The sequence below is a fragment of the Artemia sp. Qi Xiang Cuo genome, chromosome 1 (genome assembly GCF_049724085.1).
Source record: "Artemia sp. Qi Xiang Cuo chromosome 1, ASM4972408v1, whole genome shotgun sequence".
Lineage (NCBI taxonomy): Eukaryota > Metazoa > Arthropoda > Branchiopoda > Anostraca > Artemiidae > Artemia > Artemia sp. Qi Xiang Cuo.
In genome coordinates this window covers 11,831,187-11,851,737 of record NC_142794.1, presented here as the reverse complement: position 1 = coordinate 11,851,737, position 20,551 = coordinate 11,831,187, and the positions used below count along the sequence as shown (strand labels likewise).

General features: G+C 35.3%; 1 protein-coding gene across 1 annotated transcript in view; it reads right to left on the bottom strand.

Moving 5' to 3' along the window:
* Positions 1–20,551, bottom strand: part of LOC148956008 (uncharacterized) — a 488,643-nt gene that overhangs the window by 374,148 nt on the left and 93,944 nt on the right. Inside the window, exons 7-10 of the mRNA XM_089088947.1 lie at positions 13,428–13,626; positions 9,531–9,667; positions 8,198–8,470; positions 3,724–3,861 (exon numbers count right to left, since the gene is read on the bottom strand). Coding sequence (XP_088945073.1) covers positions 3,724–3,861; positions 8,198–8,470; positions 9,531–9,667; positions 13,428–13,626 — 747 coding nt within the window. The remainder of the gene's footprint in view (positions 1–3,723; positions 3,862–8,197; positions 8,471–9,530; positions 9,668–13,427; positions 13,627–20,551) is intronic.

Here is a 20,551-nt window from a genome sequence, read left to right as displayed (position 1 = left end):
CTTCATAGGGAGTCTTTATTGAACAGTAAAACAATAAAATTCACGAAACACTTATTCTCCTTCTTCAAATTCACTAGATGTTAACCACTTAATTCGATAAGCTATTGTCATGGTACAAATAAGCGGGAAATAGAAAAATAAAAATGCTTCTTAAACAACTGTAGGCTTAAACAATATATGCTAGAGTTCAAGACTATTATTGTGGAACTAAGATAGACAAGGGTCGGTCATAGATCATTATTGAAGGTTTTTAATGGCTATAACTTCAAACCCATAATCTTTTATTTTGCTCTATGGTATAGAAATGGGCGTAGGGAGGGGGGGCAGCTTCCCCCCCCCCACCCTAGACCTTCAAATTTACATTAGATATGGCTGAAAAAGCAGATGGTTTGGAAAAAGCAGTTGATAAAACTCCATCACACTATCAACTGCCCCCCCCCCTAGACAATATCCTGCGTAATGCTGCCTATGCCCATAGGTATAGATTGGATACAACAGATTAGGGATGTTCGCACCAGGATTGCAATATCTCTTTGAGATATGTGCACGCTCCTGCTGATTAAACCCAAAGTGACCTAAATAGAGAAAAGTTCGGCCTGTTTCACATTAACCTTTCATACTGAGCTACATGAGGTCTACATCACAACTGCGCTGCCAACGCGCAAATCTTTCTCAGAACAATATCATGGTACGGATGAATGGAACCAGGCTATATGTTTACGTTGCGTTAGCACGAAGTCATAAAGCTTGCGTTATTTGAATAACATTTAATGGAAGTTTTGGGGGAAAAACTGGCAAACTTAGAAGTTTTGGGGAAAAGACTGGCAAATTTTGCGCTAAGAGAGCAGCAGTTTTGTAATATTCATCACCAGGTGAGAAAAACGACAGAGTTCGTGATAGCGTGCAAGGTCAAGGTGTAGTAGGGTAGTAGTTTAGTAGGGAGCATATATTAGATCATTAACGGTCTGAATAAAAGAAATACGTACGTATGTGCAATATGTGAAACAAAATAAAAAAAAGAGCAAGGCAATATGTCCAAGTTGCGTTAGCACGAAGTGATAAAGATTGTGTTATTTGAATTAAATTTTATGGAAATTTTGGGGAAAAGACTGGCAAACTTAGCACAAAATTGACCTGGATTGCACGATAAAAAGTTACCTAAGACCTCACCAATAATCCACGGGGATCAGAAAATGATATCGTCCATTAGAGTTTCAGCAAAAGTCTGAGTGGTGAGACCAAATTAACTTATGTTTTAATTTTTGGTTTACTTTTAGCTGCAGGTTTTTCACATAATCAATAAGTGCTTAAACCTTTTCACTGGGCGAACGAGTACTTCCATTCTGTCAATAATTAAAACAAACTTAGATCATCTGTTTGTTCAACTAGTTGAAGAATCAAACCTTAAATTCATTAGAGGAAGTTCAAATGAAGGTTAGCGAAAAACTTATTTTTGAAGAAATGAACATATATTTAATTTATCAAATATTAAAGAGATAAAGAAATATATGAAGAGTGTCCACATGAATACTTTTCGAGTAGATGGGAAAGTTTTCTATGCGACTCAAACGCAACTGGAATTTTTCAAGTTTTTCCATTTTCTATCAACAGCCCTTGCCTAAGCACTGATTCGTTACTAAAATTTGATTTTAACCTACTTTTAATACAGATATCGATATCAATTTTCTCATTTATGATATTGTAGTGACGAAACAGAGTTTTTCAATAGCATTTCGCAAGGCATTTCTTCCAGCAGATATCAAGCTCCATGTTTAATAACTCAAAAATGAATGATGAAGGCCGTCAAATCTAATAGCGCTGAAAGCTAGGTATAGTGGTAAAAAGGAAAAAAGACACAAATACAAAATTAGAAGAAAATTAAGTGTTGTAATCTGTTGGAATGTACTCTGTTGGAACTACCAGTATTGGGCAGTTCCAGCTTAAAAACCACAATTAGAACACTGGCTTTCACCTCTTTCCCATTGTTATTTGTATCTGGTAGCTTGCTCTAGCAGTATCATGACAAAAAGAGCCTCCTACCTTCAAAAATATCAGGAACCCGAAAAAGAAAATGCCAGGGAAACTAGCCTTCCCTTTATCACAGGAAATAATCAAAATACTAACACCAGTTACTCTTTCGACCCGTGAACCCTAACGTGGGGTGCAGGCCCAACCGGTGGGGCACGGAAAAATGTTGGCGGGTAATGGCCAGGACGTGCACCCCTTTCGCTGACTATACATCAGAGCCTTAGTTGTGAAAAAAACATTTTTCATGTGAATGACGTCACCTTCGAAGAGCATTGAAGAGCAAAAAAGATACAGTATTGCAATTACCTCATACATTGCATAAGACGTAGCCTACTATATTCAGAGAAGATACTTTTCATTAGTACAAGATACGTCTTGAAGACGACCCAAAAAAAATATATCAAGTTAATGGCCTTATAAGTTTCCTTTATGTGAACACATGTGAAATTTCAAATAACAGAATTTAAATGTCACTAGGTGGGCATCAGGATCTTAGAAGTACCTAGGTAGAGCCTTGCCCAAAATCAGTTAGGAATCACTGCTTTAGGCAATAAGTTGGGTAATACTACAAAAATATAGCTCGTGTGAAAAGAAAAGACGAAATAACAGTCGGCTAGATTTCATTTTCTGCTGTCTCTTTATAACTATTAAGCCAACTTGGGATTGTTGCGACTGTGCGTGAGAACAATGACAAAAGAAGTCAAATCTCCATGGAGGAGGTGAGTAGATATAGGAATGGAGGGAAGCCCTAGGCTTACTGATCACAGGAAAGGCATGAACTTCAAGGAAATATCAACTTTCTTAACAATCAACATGTAAAAAGCATAAAAATAAAAATGAAATTAAGCGAGTAAAAAGCGTAATAAAGAGGCAAAGTCAAAATAAAATTCTTAAAAATATACATATTATCTGACATATTGTGTCGACCATCAGTACTAAACAAGTAAAGTAAAGATGCTACTAAATACCAGTTTTGCTAGCCATTGTTACTTACGAGAATAAAAACTAAATAGTTTTATAGAATATATGAAAATTAAATGTTATATTCCAAGCTTAGCTCAAAAAGATAATTCATTAATTCCAACTGTCTCGACGTCACTGATGCCTCCTCCGATGTCGTGAACTCCAATAACCAGCTACGAACTAGGAATAGTTTAAATTTGGCAAAAAAAACAGTTCCACATAAATAATCTTAATGTAAGGATTCGTAGAAGAAAAAGAAGATAAAAAAAGCATCAGCTAAAGCTAGGTATGAGTATTAAACAAGTTACTGTAATTTCTCTTTTATATAATCAAAAAGTCCGATAGTTCTGAGAACTGCCACAAAACTTATGTTTCTTTTAGTGTGTGTGTAACACAAGGACATGAACTTAAAAAATATTTTGTGAAAGTTATATCTTATCGGAGTGAAGGAACTAATGAACAGTAGATTTATTTTAGTTTTAAATTTTGGTTGGGTTTATGCTCAAGTTAGGATTACCTCTGATTTTTTTTTTCTTTGCATAACTTTTAAAGTGGATAATAAGGTATGACATCTGAGGGTCAATTGTTATCTCAATAAATTATAATTCCAACGTATTTTAAATAATTATTCCAACGTATTCCACCGTATTCCAAATAATTCCAACGTATTTTAACTTAAACCAAATCTCAGAGAAAAAAAATTCGTTATTCATTCCATCTTAAAATACTTACTTGGTCAAAGAAGATTTGAATCATAGCACTTAATCTTTCCTCTGTATCAACCTCCATTTCCATTATGTTCTTGGAAATTTTTTCAAAATTTTCAGGCGTCAGCTTATTTAAACTACCTCTGATAGCTTTCTTTAGATCCTGCGCAAGAAAAATCAACATTAACTACTTAAATTAAAATGATCACTAAAGAATTAAAAAATCAGCCATGTTGAGCAAAACCACAATCGTATAGGTCTGGTCATAAATATTAATTTTCATCCTTTTACTGACAGAACAACTGAATAAACGCTATAAAAAAAAAAAAAAACCACTTACATAAAACAAAGTTATATTATAAAACTTATAGTTTTAAGTTCAAACATTAGGGGAGAAGGGGGATAGTAAGAATTCGGTGCAGTAGATATCGTCTGAAGAGGCGGATTCTTGAAGATGTTACAATACTAATTTCAATGGTTATTTTGTTAAGAAATAGTTAAAAAACGACATGAGTGTTAAGTGATAATTTCGAACATTATAGTGTCCAAGGCTAAAAAACACTAACTATGATAACAATAAATTCTACGATAAAAATTAAGGCCAAATTAGTCAAGCATGATCAATGATTTCATTTTTTATTCATTTGTTTTTAAAATCCAATACTAACAAATATATTGCCGCGTAAAACTTAAAAGCCTCAATCTAATTCAAAAACCCAATTATGAAAATGAGAGTTGTGACTTTGGTTTAGGACCACGGCTTTCGTTTAGGATCATTGTCTTATAATTATTCAGCCAAATAGAACAAAATATTTTTAAGCACCAGTTTACAAAAAATTGCTAAAAATCAACTTATTAATTGTGTCCCTACCTACAGTCAAAATAGCAGGAAATTTCTCAAAAGAAACATCTTTATTTTAGACAAATAGACAAAAAGTTGGTTTTACAATGGGATGCGTGCATTAAGACACTATATATCCCTTCTCATGGGCTTTCTTCTTTTTCTTCAAAAACATAGTGAACACTGATGCCACTACAAATCAATAAATAAAGCTGAAATTTATGTCTGGCTTATGTTTTATGCTGATTAAAACCTAAAATTTACTCTATAGACGAGGAATGCGAAAATTACGTGAACATAATTGGAAAAGCCTTTATCAACGCCAGTTTGTTCCAAGTATATTCCAATGACCTTGTGTCATTGTTATAATCTAAACAGCAACAACAACAAAATCCTAAATCTTCGCTCTTATTGGTAATTTATTGAAAGACAGAATAATTGCAAATTGAACATAGCCCGCCCCACAAATATATGATCTCAAGACTCAGGTCAACTCACTTTTCAGTAAAGAGCTAGTTTTCCAGAATTCTATAAATATAGGAAAATATTAGTCAGTTTATTTGCGATAGTATCGTATATTTATGTTTAATAAATTACAAACAATAACTTTGTTCATTTAATGTATCCAATCCTCCCTTTCCTTCCATCTCAGAAACTGTATGTTTTTTTCCAATTCTCCCGTTCCTTCCGTCACGGAAACTGTATGTTTTATTCCAATTCTACCTTTCCTTTCATCTCAGAAACTGTATGTTTTTTTCCAATTCTCCCTTTCCTTTTATCACAGAAACTGTACATTTTTTTTCAGATTCTCCCTTTCCTTCCATCACAGAAACTGTATGTTTTTTTCCAATCCTCCCTTTCCTTCCATCTCAGAAACTGTATGTTTTTTTCCAATTCTCCCGTTCCTTCCGTCACGGAAACTGTATGTTTTATTCCAATTCTACCTTTCCTTTCATCTCAGAAACTATATGTTTTTTTCCAATTCTCCCTTTCCTTTTATCACAGAAACTGTACATTTTTTTTCAGATTCTCCCTTTCCTTCCATCACAGAAACTGTATGTTTTTTTCCAATTCTCCCGTTCCTTCCGTCACAGAAACTGTATGTTTTATTCCAATTCTACCTTTCCTTCCATCTCAGAAACTGTATGTTTTTTTCCAATTCTCCCTTTCCTTTTATCACAGAAACTGTATATTTTTTTTCCAATTCTCCCTTTCCTTCCATCACAGAAACTGTATGTTTTTTTCCAACTCTCCCTTTCCTTCCATTTCAGAAACTGTATGTTTTTTTTTTCCAATTCTCCCTTTCCTTCCATCACAGAAACTGTATGTTTTTTTTTGTATAACTCTTATCCGCTTTTAATTTTCTTAAATTGAAAATGTAAGCCATATAAGAAGATTTCATTCGAACTTAGACAACGAAACTAAAAAGGTCAACATGAGTTTTTGTTAAATAGTCTACTATGTCAACTTTATTGCAAATATGCCACGTCGAAGAAGCTTAAAATTCCAGATTCAAGAGGGCAAAGAGGGCCCTTGTCCCAGGCGCAGAAATGTTAGGGGCACCAAATTTTAAATAAATAATCTAACATTTATAATCGTTCAGTAATTTTTGAAATTTTATTTTTATTAAAAAAAGTAGAGGACGTAGGAGAAGCTGGGAAAGTCCTATGAACTTCTCTCCGGGGTAAAGGGCCAATTCCATAAGACAACACTAGGTCGTCTTTATAACGCGTTTTCGTTAGATTGTTAAATTTGTTAAATAGTTTACTAAATATAGATTTTACTTCCTACCTCTTAAAGTTTTAAACAAAAATAAATGCACCTTGGCCTCGTAGATATAAATCCTGAGGAGTAAATTATCGTGAGTATTTTTGAAAAGTTGCAGGCACTTACATATAGAAATTACTTATGAAGTATCGCCATTAAATAAATTTTTTTTTATACAACACTTAAGGTTCTTTCACTCGTTCTCCAGTTCTATCAAGTTCTATCTTGATGCTATTCAAATAGCATCAAGAAAACTTGTGCAAAAAGCACCGTTTATATTTACAGTATATTTGCTAACCTCAATTCCTAAATTTAAATCCTGAAGTGTACTCTACTTAGTGGGTGTACTTTGTATTATGTCTGCAGTCACCCTTGAATAACATTGTGGATTTTTATAGAACACATGATGTGCAACACATAAACTTGTGCATAGTATCAAGAAAACTTTTACAAAAAATGCCACTTATATTGGCAGATATCAATTGCAGAATTTAAGTACAGAAGTGTAGTTTATTTAGCGACTGTATTCTATTCATTCTGTAATCGTTCTCAAGTTCTCTATGCAGCACGTAAGATTTCCTCACTTATTGAATAATCTTAAGAGAACTGCAGGAAAAACCGCCGCTAATTTTTACAATATTTTTGAATTTCACAAACAGAATTACATCAAAATCTTGTACCCTAGTTCTTACGAAAAACAATAACAAAAAAAAAACAAAAACCTAGAATCTGGTTCTTTTGGGCTATGAGGTAAGTCCATTATTAGATATTAAAAATGGAGGAAAGCTTAGATTTATAAAAGTCTTAATCATCAATCATCAAGAAATAATCATAAAAAGAGAAAATCAATGTTTTAGTCCCCCCCCCTTCCCTATTTAAACATTGCACCTACCCCTAACTTAAACGCATGATCTTCAGGTAAACTTTATTTTACATTTCCAAGAGAGTGAGTTGAACGAAACTTTGTAAATTAATTCAAATATCAATTCCTGAATAGCTCAATTTTTTTTTGCGGTTTTCTTTGATTTTCAACAAGAATGAGCAACATATCTCCACTGAGCAGGATTTTAGAGCATTGCAAATTGACAGGCTTTTTTAAAATTTGCACCCCAAGTCATTTGACCCTCTTGGAACAAATTTGATATCTATGGCACAAAATGGCAGAAAACATCACTTTGTAGTGGCACGGTCTCTTCTGTTACTTAAAAAGGACATGATGTATTGTAATTTGGTTCAAGGCCGTACCAGGAGGGGGGGGTGACCCCTCCCCCCCCTCCCGAGAAGTTTGTCTGACTCGTAAAAACGTAACAAAAATGGATATAAACAAATTTTTATGTTTTTTTAGTTTTTATGTGTACCCCCCCCCCCCCCCGAAAAAAATCTTTGAGTAACCCCCCCCCTCACCTAAAAATTCTGGGTGCGGCCTTGATTTGGTTCAAAAGAGCCCTCTAAAAATATTCTGCAACCACTGTTGCGATACGATCACCCCTGGGAAAAAAAGGGGGAAATAAAAGGAGACACAAGTCCTAAATATTCAAAACTGTGATTGCCCTGGTTTTTCAAGGTAAGGGTGCCTTAGGTCTGCAGTATATAGGTTTCGACAATGATGATTTGTGGTGTCCCCCTTTTACTTCGACTTGGTGTCATTTTTGAGGGTTTTCTAGCTCTTTTCTAAGAATTGTTTTTCTTAGGAAAGAAAAAAATTACTTGAAATTACTACTCATCTAAATCTGAATCATTGTTTGTTGGAAAATTTTTCTGACTAGGTATTTTCTTAGAAAATGCACTTAAGATTTCGCTCAAAATAGACCAAGACTCGCTTTTTAATAGTTCAAAGCTACTACTGCAACTATGATTTTCAAACATTTAATTAAGCATAAAAAAATCTTACATTAGTCTTCTGTTCTTTATCATCAGTGAATTTCTTCTTGGCAAAGGAGTCAGGAACCCAAGCATTTTCAATTTTTGAAAATTCTGCCTTCGATTTAGCAACAGGAATATTAGTAGGTCTATGCGTGCCTTTACTCTGGCTCGGACGCTGAGGAAAAGGGGTTCTATTTCCTTGCATTGGAAAGTAAAGATATGCAGGGAACATTGCGTCAGCTCCTGCTGTGTCATAACGATTAGACATCTGCTTCCGTCCTTGATTCCAACTACCAGGTTGCTGCAAAAATAAATCCTAGTAGATCAAATACTTTAGTAGACGAACAAACAGCAAATTATGTTGATAGAAATGTTTCATAATATAATAACATAAGACTTGATTAAATGGAAACAGTTCTGGAGCCTAAGCTAAACCCCATATGTTGTCTAGACTTTTACTTGGGCTAGATTGGGATACCATGGAATGAGAGTTTTTGGTCTGAATCTAAGTTCGTTCAAAGTAGAATTTGCTCCATCAATGGGCAACATTTTTTTCTAAGTTAACTAATTATCTTTTTAAAATAAAGACACTATTTATTAATTCATCAATATAGGGGGACTTTGAATATAACCATAATCTGTTACATCATCACGATATATACAAAAAAATAAGTAAATTCAATTATAAATGACATTAAAAACATAGAAACGCAGACTGTCACTTGGCTAAAAATAATTATTCTGAGCAAATATGCTAAAATGGCAGCAAATGCGACCATTTAAATATGAGCACAATCAAGAGATGTCGGGCAGATGAATTTTTGTCTAATAGAAATAATTAAACTCTCGTGTCTCAAAATTTTTTGTGGCACGACCACCAAAATGGGGAAAGTGCAACCCTTTTATTGCAACTGATAACTTGATCATAACATTTTGTTTTGCAAGTAGGACCTAATTATCTTACCCAATTTCGACTGATGCCCGAACCTTCGTTATGCATTTGAAATGTTTTAATTGGTTCGTTCATGCAAAATCAATGTATTTTTATCGAACAACAACGACCCATTTGTTTACACAATATCATGACTCCTTTGGGAGTAGTGCCAAGACCACCCAGGTTGAGAAATAGTGATATGGAATAAAATATGAGGTCGAACTTTGTGAGGTCCTCAGTTGTTAAATTAGCGATTTGTGATGAGGAAGAGAAAATGATGGGATTCGTCTTAAGAAATCCATTAGTAGAGCTCATCTTGTTCACAGTTAGTGGAATTTTGTGTAAATCGAATAATCTAAAACTATATAGCACATGACAATGAGTCTAAGCAATTGAACAGATAACAAGGAAAATATTTATAACTTACTTTGAAAGATGGACCTGTAGAAGAGATCTCGGCTGGGATGTTGGGAGTTATCTTGGCCAAAGGCGAATCTTGAATCATCTTTAAAAATTCTGTATCGTATCTCTTCGTGCCTCCGCGATTTAAAGGGCTCCACTGACCTGAAAAAAATGGAAACATGGATTATTCTTATAAGTAGATATTAAAGATATCATCATTTCTACGGACTTTTACATCAGCAAATATTAACAAATCATCATGGAATGTACAGAATGATAACGCAGAATTTACTCATCATCTATAAAATCATCCAGATTTTCCAACATCAAACAAATTGACGCCTGCACTTGATAATAACACTACATTATTATTTTCATACATTATTTTCCCGAACTCCTGGTTTGGTTTGAGTGTCTAATGGGCAATATCTAAGTCTATCAAAAAACAAGTTATATCTAAAAACAATAGCCAGAAGGCATAGTAGAATAGTATACAAGTTCCGTAGATAAGATTAAAGTTGAAAACACAGCAAATATAATAACAACAAAATTTCCTTTTTGTATACTGTGTTACTTGGTAACGGATATCGATTGCAATTGCAAAGCATTTTAGTTCCAAAGAACATTTTTAAAAACTTCAACAACTGAAAAAAGGACACATTTTCAAACTGCATCTTTCGTCCTTGATCAGCTTGAAACTTGCATTTGCAAGTGCTTGCTAGGTAAAAAAAAAACAAAGAAACAACAACTCAATAAACCAAAAAATTGTTTTGAGGAACGACCCCCCCCCCCCCAAGAGTCATTAAATCCTCCTTAAACATTACCAGGGATTATGTACCAATATATTCGTGTGAGTATCAACAAATAAATAATAAATTAATTGTATGCCGTATTTCCTGCAGATTAATCCAGAACCTCTAGTTTGTAACTCTGAAAATCACTTGTGCAAATGAACTGAGACATTTTTTTGTCTTTTATCAGTTTCAAACTTAAAGCTGTAAGTTCTTGGGCCAAGAAAAACTCACATCTACCAAGAACAACCTTCGGGGGTGACCCCCCCAAAAGCAACGCACCAAAAATACTTTTTTTCCTTGTTCAATTTAAAATTTTCAGCTGTAAGTCTTTGGAACAAGAAAAATCGGTATAAATAATTAGTGCGTTAGTTCTAACAGATCAGTTGTACTTTTGTTTTATATCTATTATAGATATAAATATTTTATATCTATTATAACAAAATATAAATATTTTGTTTTATATCTATTATAACAAACTTTTAGGCATTAAAAAACTATCTGATGCTTAATTAACTAGTTGATACATTGTCATATTTTTACGTCAAGTGTTTTATTTTGTTTTTCTTTTCTACGCACTCTTGATTTTAATTAGTTTAATAGAACGGTTGAAGTGAGTTCAAGACAGAGTAAAATCCAACTCCCTTAAAAGATGACAAAAAGATTAATTAATACTAAGAAATGCACTTTCAACACACAAATAGATAAAGCTGTTTTGAGTGTACGGCTTCGCACGCTATACTCACTTGACGACAAACTCTCGAGTAACTCACTTTATCAGGTTAGAAGAGGGAAAGAAAATCAGAGAAGCAGGTAGAGTCTTTTTTTTAGAAGAAGCTTAAAACTGGTGACAATATAAATAATTGACAGTGGGTTGAATTTTAATAACTTGACTTACGGCTCTCGCCAGGACGGTGTAGAGAACAATGAGACCAGGCGCCAAACTCGCGGGTTCTTCCCCTGGGATGAGCGCTTGGGCAATAAGTACTTTGGCTTTTGTCACTACACCTAGAAGGGGGGGGGGGGGTCTGGGATGTTTCCATCTGTGCAGGGCGGGGTAAAAATGAAACAAACGTTTTTGGACGTCATATAAAAAACGAAGGAGGTGTCCGTACCTATGAACAGTGCATTGGGCAAGGAGAAAGGAGCTTCCGAAGTACGTGACAGGAGGCTCTGGTTGGTAAAAGTCAGACCAGTGAAGACCCTCGATTCTTCAAAGATGTTTGAGGTGTATAGGACAAATTTTGCGGCTGGCCACGCCACTGCTCCCTATAGTAGCACGGTACTAACTGAAGCGTTGTAAATATGCATCTTAGTACGGCGGCTTATATTTGGTTTTCGTTAATCAGCCTCCCAACAACTGCTGACGCTTTGGCTATTCGGGATGTAAGCTCTTTTGTGAACGAACCGTCCCTTGAGAGTGTCGATTTCAGGCAAGTGGAATCTTCAGCCACATCTATTTAGGTGCTCCCGATGTTGAGGTACTCATTTACAGTTCAATTTTCATGGGACCGCGGTTTATTTCGCACGCCTCCAATAGTACCTTAGCTATAATAATTTTATTTTGAAAAAACTTTTCAATAAAATAATAACAATAATAATAATCTCTTGAAAGTTGATACCTAAAGCCGAGCGGGTTTTTATTGAAAATTTTATAATATAATATTAAAAATTTTTTTAATTCTTTCTTTTTTTAAGATTTTAATAAAGAAAAGAAAGGATAGTTTTGGAAGAAAAAGACTACTTTATTTGAAGTAATTTACAAGGTAAGCTACAGGTACTTAAGCCTGGCAAAGCTAATTTAGCATGTAGTCTAACTAAAAAATAAATATAGGGTATTATGCAGAAATAAAAGAACAATCTACTTTAAGGGATGTGTTTTTTTTATGTAATTTAAAGAACATGTAGTCTAAAGAACTATAAAAATATTGGCATTATGCCGAAACAAAAGAGCTATCTACTTTAAGGAACACGCTTTTTTTATTATTTAAATATAAATTAAGCACATGAAGAATAACTAAAAAAAATAATGGCCATTATACCGAAATTGCTATTTTGTAATTTCTCTTTCGCTGCTCAATTTTGCCGGCGGGGAACTTTCCGGGGTGAACGCCGGCTCCCCCTGACCATTTTGGTCCATACCCTTTTAAAGATAATAACGAGGGAGTAGGTTGCCCTTAGCTAGAACGAGGGTTGTTTCTCTCCTTACCTCTATAGAAGAACCCGCGCTTGCTACGTAGGAAAGCCTTAACACTAGAAAATTTTCTCTTTAAAACACGAATATATATATATATATATATATATATATATATATATATATATATATATATATATATATATATATATATATATATATATATATATATATATATATATATATATATATATATATATATATATATATATATATATATATATATATATATATATATATATATATATATATATATATATATATAATTTCTTTCAAATTTCTCTTTAATTTTCTTAAGAAAATTTCTTAAACACGAATATATATATATATATATATATATATATCACACACACACACACACACACACACACACACACACACACACACACACACACACACACACACACACACACACACACATATATATATATATATATATATATATATATATATATATATATATATATATATATATATATATATATATATATATATATATATATATATATATATATATATATATATATATATATATATATATATATATATATATATATATATATATATATATATATATATATATATATATATATATATATATATATATATATATATATATATATATATATATATATATATATATATATATATATATATATATATATATATATATATATATATATTGAAAATAAATAAAAATAAAGACTATAGACATTTTAACCAATTTTGGACTAGTTTAGTTTTAACTAGTTATCCGATACTTAATCTAGTCCGAATATAATCTTACATTTACAATACAACCGAAAATGATTTAATCTAATATTTTAGCTATCCTATAATCTAATGTAACATTAACAAACATAGTCAAATCTTATATTTAATCAAATTCCAAGAAAGAAAAGAAAGCATTCATTTTGAAATAAACAAAAAGACAAACCTTCTTTGTAGGGGTATATTAACTTTACAGATGGATTTTCCTGCTGTTCAGTTTCAGGGAGTGGAGATTCTGGCGGGGAGTCAGCTGGGAAACTTGATTCTTTCTCTTCTTCAACATCAGGTTCAACATTAGTGCTCTGTGGTGTTGGAATCGATTCGTCTGGTGCAGTAACAGATATTTCAAGGACATGAGGAGGCTCCTTAAAAATAAGTTAAGTAACATTAGACAAAAAAAAATTCAAAAACACGGCAGCTGAACTTGTCAGGAGCTTCAGATAAAATTAGGCATCAATGATGAATTCAGGATGATAACGCAGATTGTTTATTCATCATAACATATAAAAACACATTTTTATACACACCGGGTACGAGAACTTTTCTTGATTCTAAGTTAACTAATTATCTTTTTAAAATAAAGACACTTTTTATTAATGCATCAATATAGGGGGACTTTGAATATAACCATAATCTGTTATATCATCACGATATATACGAAAAAACAAGTAAATTCAATTATAAATGACATTAACAACATAGAAACGCAGACAGTCACTTGGCTAAATAATTATTCTGAGCAAATATTTAAAATTGGCAGCAAGTGCGGCCATTTCAATATCAACAAAATCAAGAGATAGATATGTCACGCAGAGAAATTTTTAACTAACAGAAATATTTATACTATCGTGTCTCAACCTTTTTTGTGGCACGAGCACCAAAATAGAAAAAGCGCAACCCATGGTCCTTGGTCCTCTTCTTACAATTAATAATTTGATCCTTATTTCACCAATAGCACGTAATCATCTCACCCGATTTTGACTACTATATGCATATTTGCTTTGTATTTTGTTTTGTTTGTATAAGTATATTTCATCGAAATGCTTTGATTGATCAAACACACGTTCATACGAAATTAATTTCTTATCAAACAGCTACGACCATTTGTATGTGGCAATAAATCATTTAAAAGTGGCGTCGAGACCAACCATGTTGAGAAACAAAGATATGGACAAAAATAAATGGGTTTCACTTTCATCAACATCATCACTGATTGCATATAGTGAATAGAAAAACCAAATTTTTCGGTCACAAATGGGTCAGTCAAGAGGCCGTTTGATTGGTTCTTCTTTCTTAAAATCTAAGAAGAAAAAAAGTTGTTTAGTCACATGACTTTTTACAAGTAGTCCCTCTGTTTCTTTGTCATCATGTTAATCAGCGAAGCAACTATCGTAGGCAGCGCGCTAGCGCTGCCTAAGTAAAGAACAATGTGGACACAATGTGTTGTTTTTTTGTTTTTTTTTTTTTGTTTTTTTCTCCATACCCGGGCACTTCGTATCGAAGGAGTCGTCGTAGAAACTTTGAAAAAAGCTCATTCGATTGGAAATTGGAGTGGCTAGTGCCCTTTTTAATAGTCGAAAGTGATTGGAGGGCAACTAGCACACACCCCCACGCCCATCATTCCCCCAAGCACATCCAATCAAAATTTTGAGACAGCCATTTTGTTCAGCGTAGTTGATTTCCAGATAGAAAATATGAATTGAGGAGGAAGACACTCCCCCACAACCCTCAGGGCTAGGGTTTTAAGTTATACCCTGGGGGCATATAAGGTTTTCATAGAAGGTGTTGTCGTAGAAACTTCATAACAGGCTCATTCGACTGGAAATTCAAAGGGCTAGTACCCTTTTTAATTGTCGAAATTGATTGGAGGGCAACTAGCCCCCCCCCCACGCCCATCATTCCCGAAACACATCCAATCAACATTTTGAGATAGCCATTTTGTTCAGCGTACTCGATTTCCAGATAGAAAATATGTTTTTGAGGAGGACACTCACCCCCAACCATCAGGGCAAGGGTTTTATTTTATGCCCTGGGGGCATATAAGGCTTTTATAGAAGGCGTTGTCGTACCAACTTCAAAACAGGCTCATTCGGTTGGAAGTTCAAAGGGCTAGTACCCTTTTTAATAGTCGAAAGTGATTGGAGGGCAACTAGCCCCCTCATGCCCTTCATTCCCCCAAACACATCCAACAAAAATTTTGAGATAGCCATTTTGTTCAGTGTAGTTGATTTCCGGATAGAAAATATGTTTTTGAGGAGGATACCCCCCCCCCCCAGATCCCTCATGGCAAGGGTTTTAAGTAATGCCCGGGGGGCATATAGGGTATTTAAAGAAGGCGTTGTCGTAGAAACTTCAATAAAAGTCCATTCAATTGGAAATTCGAAGGGCTAGTGCCCGTTTTAATAGCCAAAAGTGATTGGAAGGCAACTAGCCCCCCCACACCCTTCCTTCCCCCAAACACCTCCAAAAAAAATTTTAATATCGCCATTTTGTTCAGGGTAGTTGATTTCCAGATAGAAAACATATTTTTGAGGAGGACACTCCCCCACAACCCTTAGGGCAAGGATTATAAATTATGCCCTGGGGGCATGTAAGGTTTTTATTGAAATATTTGTCGTAGAAACTTGAAAAAGGGCTCATTCGATTTGAAATTCAAAGGACTAGTACCTGTTTTAACAGTCGAAAGTGATTTGAGGGCAACTAACCCCCCTTCACGCCCACTTTTTCCCCAAACACATCAAATTAAACTTTTTAGATAGCCATTTTATTCAATTTAGTTGAAAGTTTTGGAAATTAGGTCCTTAAGGATGAAAACCCCTTCCCCCCACAGCCCTCAGGGAGAGGGATTTAAGTTATGCCCTGGGGGCATATAAGGTTTTAATTTAAAGCGTTGTCGTAGAAACGTCAAAAGGGCTCATTCAATTTGAAATTGAAAGGGCTAGGACCCTTTTTAATAATTGAAAGTCGTTAAATACCGCTTAACACCTTTCACATAACTATCATTGCACCACAGCCATCGAAACAATACTTGTAAACACCCATTTCGTTTAAGGTAGAAGAACGTTATGGATTTTTTGTCTTTTAGAATATAGACCCTTCCAGGGCTGTTGAGAAACGGGATGTCAGTTATGCCCTGGCGGCATATAAGGTTTTTATAGAAGGCCTTGTCGAAGAAACTTTAATACAGGCTCATTCGATTGGAAATTCGAAGGGCTAGTGCCCTTTTTAATAGTCGAAAGTGATTTTAATAGTCGAAAGTGATTGGAGGGCGACTAGCCCCCCCCCCACGCCCATCATTTCTCCAAACACATCCAATCAAAAATTTGAGATAGCCATTTTGTTCAGGGTAGTTGATTTCCAGATAGAAAATATGCTTCTGAGGAGGACACTCCCCCACAACCCTCAGGGCAAGGGTTTTAAGTTATGCCCTGAGGGCATATAATGTTTTTATAGAAGGCGTGCGTAGAAATTTAAAAAAAGGTTCATTTGATTGGAAATTGAGAGTTCTAGCGCCCTATTTAATCTTCGAAAGTGATTGGAGGGCAACTAGCCCCCCCCCACGCCCATCATTTCCCCAAACACATCCAATCAAAGTTTTGAGATAGACGTTTTGTTCAGCGTAGTTGATTTCCAGATAGAAAATATGTTTTTTAGGAGGACACTCCCCCACAAAAATCAGGGCAAGGGTTTTAAGGTATGCCCTGGGGGCATATAATGTTTTTATAGAAGGCGTGCGTAGAAATTTCAAAAAAGGCTCGTTTGAATGGAAAGTGAGAGTTCTAGTGCCCTTTTTAATAGTCGAAAGTGATATGAGGGCAACTAGCCCCCCCCCACGCCCATCATTTCCCCAAACACATCCAATCAAAGTTTTGAGATAGAAATTTTGTTCAGCGTAGATGATTTCCACATAGAAAATATTTTTTTGAGGAGGACACTCCCCCAAAACAATCAGGGCAAGGATTTCAAGTTATGCCCTGGGGGCATATAAGGTTTTTATAGAAGGCTTTGTCTTAGAAACGTCAAAAAATTCTCTTTCGATTGTAAATTCAAAGGGCTAATGCGCTTTTTAATAGTCGAAAGTCATTGGAGGGCAACTAGCCCCCCCCCCCCTCCACGCCCATTATTTCCCCAAACATCCAATCAAAATTTTTAGATAGCAATTTTGTTCAGTGTATTTGTTTTTCAAATAGAAAGTATGTGTTTGGGGAGGATCCTCCCCCACAACCCCTCAGGGCAAGGGTTTTAAGCTATGCCCTGAGGGCATATAAGGTTTTTATAGAAGGCGTGTGTAGAAATTTCAAAAAAGGCTCATTTGATTGGAAATTGAGAGTTTTAGTGCCCTTTTTAATAGTCGAAAGTGATTGGAGGGCAACTAGCCCCCCCCCCCACGCCCATCATTCCCCCAAACCCATCCAATCAAAGTTTTGAGATAGACATTTTGTTCAGTGTAGTTTATTTCCACATATAAAATATGTTTTTGAGGAGGACACTCCCCCACAACAATGAGGGCAAGGGTTTTAAGGTATGCCCTGGGGGCATATAAGGTTTTTATAGAAGGCGTGCGTAGAAATTTCAAAAAAGGCTCGTTTGGTTGGAAATTGAGAGTTCTAGTGCCCTTTTTAATAGTCAAAAGTGATATGAGGGCAACTAGCCCCCCCACTCCCATCATTTCCCCAAACACGTCCAATCTAAGTTTTGAGATAGAAATTTTGTTCAGCGTAGTTGATTTCCACATAGAAAATATTTTTTTGAGGAGGACACTCCCCCCAAACAATCAGGGCAAGGGTTTCAAGTTATGCCCTGGGGGCATATAAGGTTTTTATGGAAGGCGTTGTCTTAGAAACGTCAAAAAAGGCTCTTTCGATTGTAGATTCAAAGGGCTAATGCGCTTTTTAATAGTCGAAAGTTATTGGAGGGCAACTAGCCCCTCCCCCCCCCACGCCCATCATTCCCCCAAAAACATCCAATCAAAATTTTGAGATAGCCATTTTGTTCAGTGTAGTTGATTTCCAGATAGAAAATATGTTTTTGAGGAGGACACTCCCCCACAACCCTCGGGGCAAGGGTTTTAAGTTATGCCCTGGGGGCATATAAGATTTTTATAGAAGGCGTGCGTAGAAATTTCAAAAAAAGCTCATTTGATTGGAAATTGAGAGTTCTAGTGCCCTTTTTAATAGTCAAAAGTGATTGGAGGGCAACTAGCCCCCCCTCACGCCCATCATTTCCCTAAACACATCCAATGAAAATTATGAGATAGGCATTTTGTACAGCGTAGTTGATATCCAGATAGAAAATATGTTTTTAAGGAGGACACTCCCCCACAACAATCAGGTCAAGGGTTTTAAGTTATGTCCTGGGGGCATTTAAGATTTTTATAAAAGGCGTGCGTAGAAATTTCAAAAAAGGCTCGTTTGATTGGAAATTGAGAGTTCTAGTGCCCTTTTTAATTGTCGAAAGTGATATGAGGGCAACTAGCTCCCCCCCCCCCCCCACGCCCATTATTTCCCCAAACACATCCAATAAAAATTTTTAGAGAGCAATTTTTTTCAGCGTAGTTGATTTCTAGATAGAAAATATATTTTAAGGAGGATACTCCCCCATAACCCTCAGGGCAAGGATTATAAGTTCTGCCCTGGGGGTATATAAGGTTTTTATTGAAATCCTTGTCGTAGGAACTTGAAAAAGGGCTCATTCGATTTGAAATTCAAAGGGATAGTACCCTTTTTAATAGTCGAAAGTGATTTGAGGGCAACTAACCCCCCTCTCACACCCATCTTTTCCCCAAACACATCCAATGAAAATTTTTGGATAGCCATTTTATTAAACAAAGTTGAAAGGTTTGGAAGTTAGGTTTCCAAAAACCCTCCCCCACAGCCCTCAGGACAAGGGTTGTAAGTTATGCCCTGGGGCATATAAAGTTTTTATTGAAAGCGTTGTCGTACAAACTTCAAAAGAGCTCATTCAGTTGGAAATTGAAAGGGCTAGTGTCTTTTTTAATAGTTGAAAGTGATTGGATAGCGACTAACACCCCTCTCACACCCACCATTTTCCAAAACACATCCAATCAAAATTTTGAGATATTCATTTCGTTCAACGTAGTTGAACGTTCTGGAAATTAGGTCTTTTAGGATGATAACCCCCCAAGAGCCCTAAGTACAAGGGTTGTAAGTTATGCCCTGGGAGCATAAAAGGTTTATATAGAAAGTTGTTATATAAATCATAGGCAGCAGGATCGCGCTGCCTAAGTAAAGAAGGGGGACACTCGAGAAAGAGACAAGAAACGGGGACTAAGTAAAGAGGAGGACACCCCCCCACAACCCTCTGGGCGAGGATTTTAAGTTATGCCCTGAGGGCATATAAGAACGATGTTGGCACGATGTATTATTTATTATTTTTTTCCTTTAGAGCAGAGCACTTCGTATCGAAGAAATTGTCGTAGAAACTTCGAAAAGCGCTAATTCAGTTCGAAATTGGAGTGGCTTTTGCCCTTTTTAATAGTCGAAAGTGATTTGAGGGCAACTAACCCCTCTCTCACGCCCACCATTTCCCCAAACACATCCAATCAAAATTTTGAGATAACCATGTTGTTTAACGTAGTTGAAAGTTCTGGAAATTCGGTCTTAGAGGATGACAACCACCCTAACAGACCTTAGGGTAAGGATTGTAATTTATGCCCTGGGCGCATATAAGGTGTTTATAGAAAGTGTTGTCGTTTCCAAAAGGGCTCATTCGATTAGAAATCGAAAGGCCTAGTGCCCTTTTTAATAGTCGATTGGAAGGCTTGACATTTATATAGTACAGATCGAAGTGGGTATAATGTATTATTTTTGTTGTTGTTGTTGTTTAGACCAGACCACTTCGTATCGAAGAAGTTGTGTAGAAACTTCGAAAAGGGCTCATTCGATCGAAAATGGAAAGGACTGATGCCCTTTGAGGGCAACTAATCCCCCTCCACTCCCACCCTCCCACGCCCACCCTCTCAAGCCAACCCTCCCATTTCTGCACTTAAAATTTAACCAAATCAAAATAGCGTAAGTGTATCCAAGCTATCAAAGAAAGTAAACAGATTTTTTTGCGAGTAATAAAAATGTTAATATTCTTTAATTTATTAAAGTAATAAAAGTAAAAACTCGTTTTCTGCTCGTTTTGGTATTGACTGTTATTTATGTTAATTTCTGTTCGTTTTGGGTTCCATTTATTTGTCGATGCTTATTTGTGATAGTTTCACGCTTGGTAGATTATTTGATTTTATTTTTGCTTATTTTTTGTTTAATGGAATTCTTTACTTTC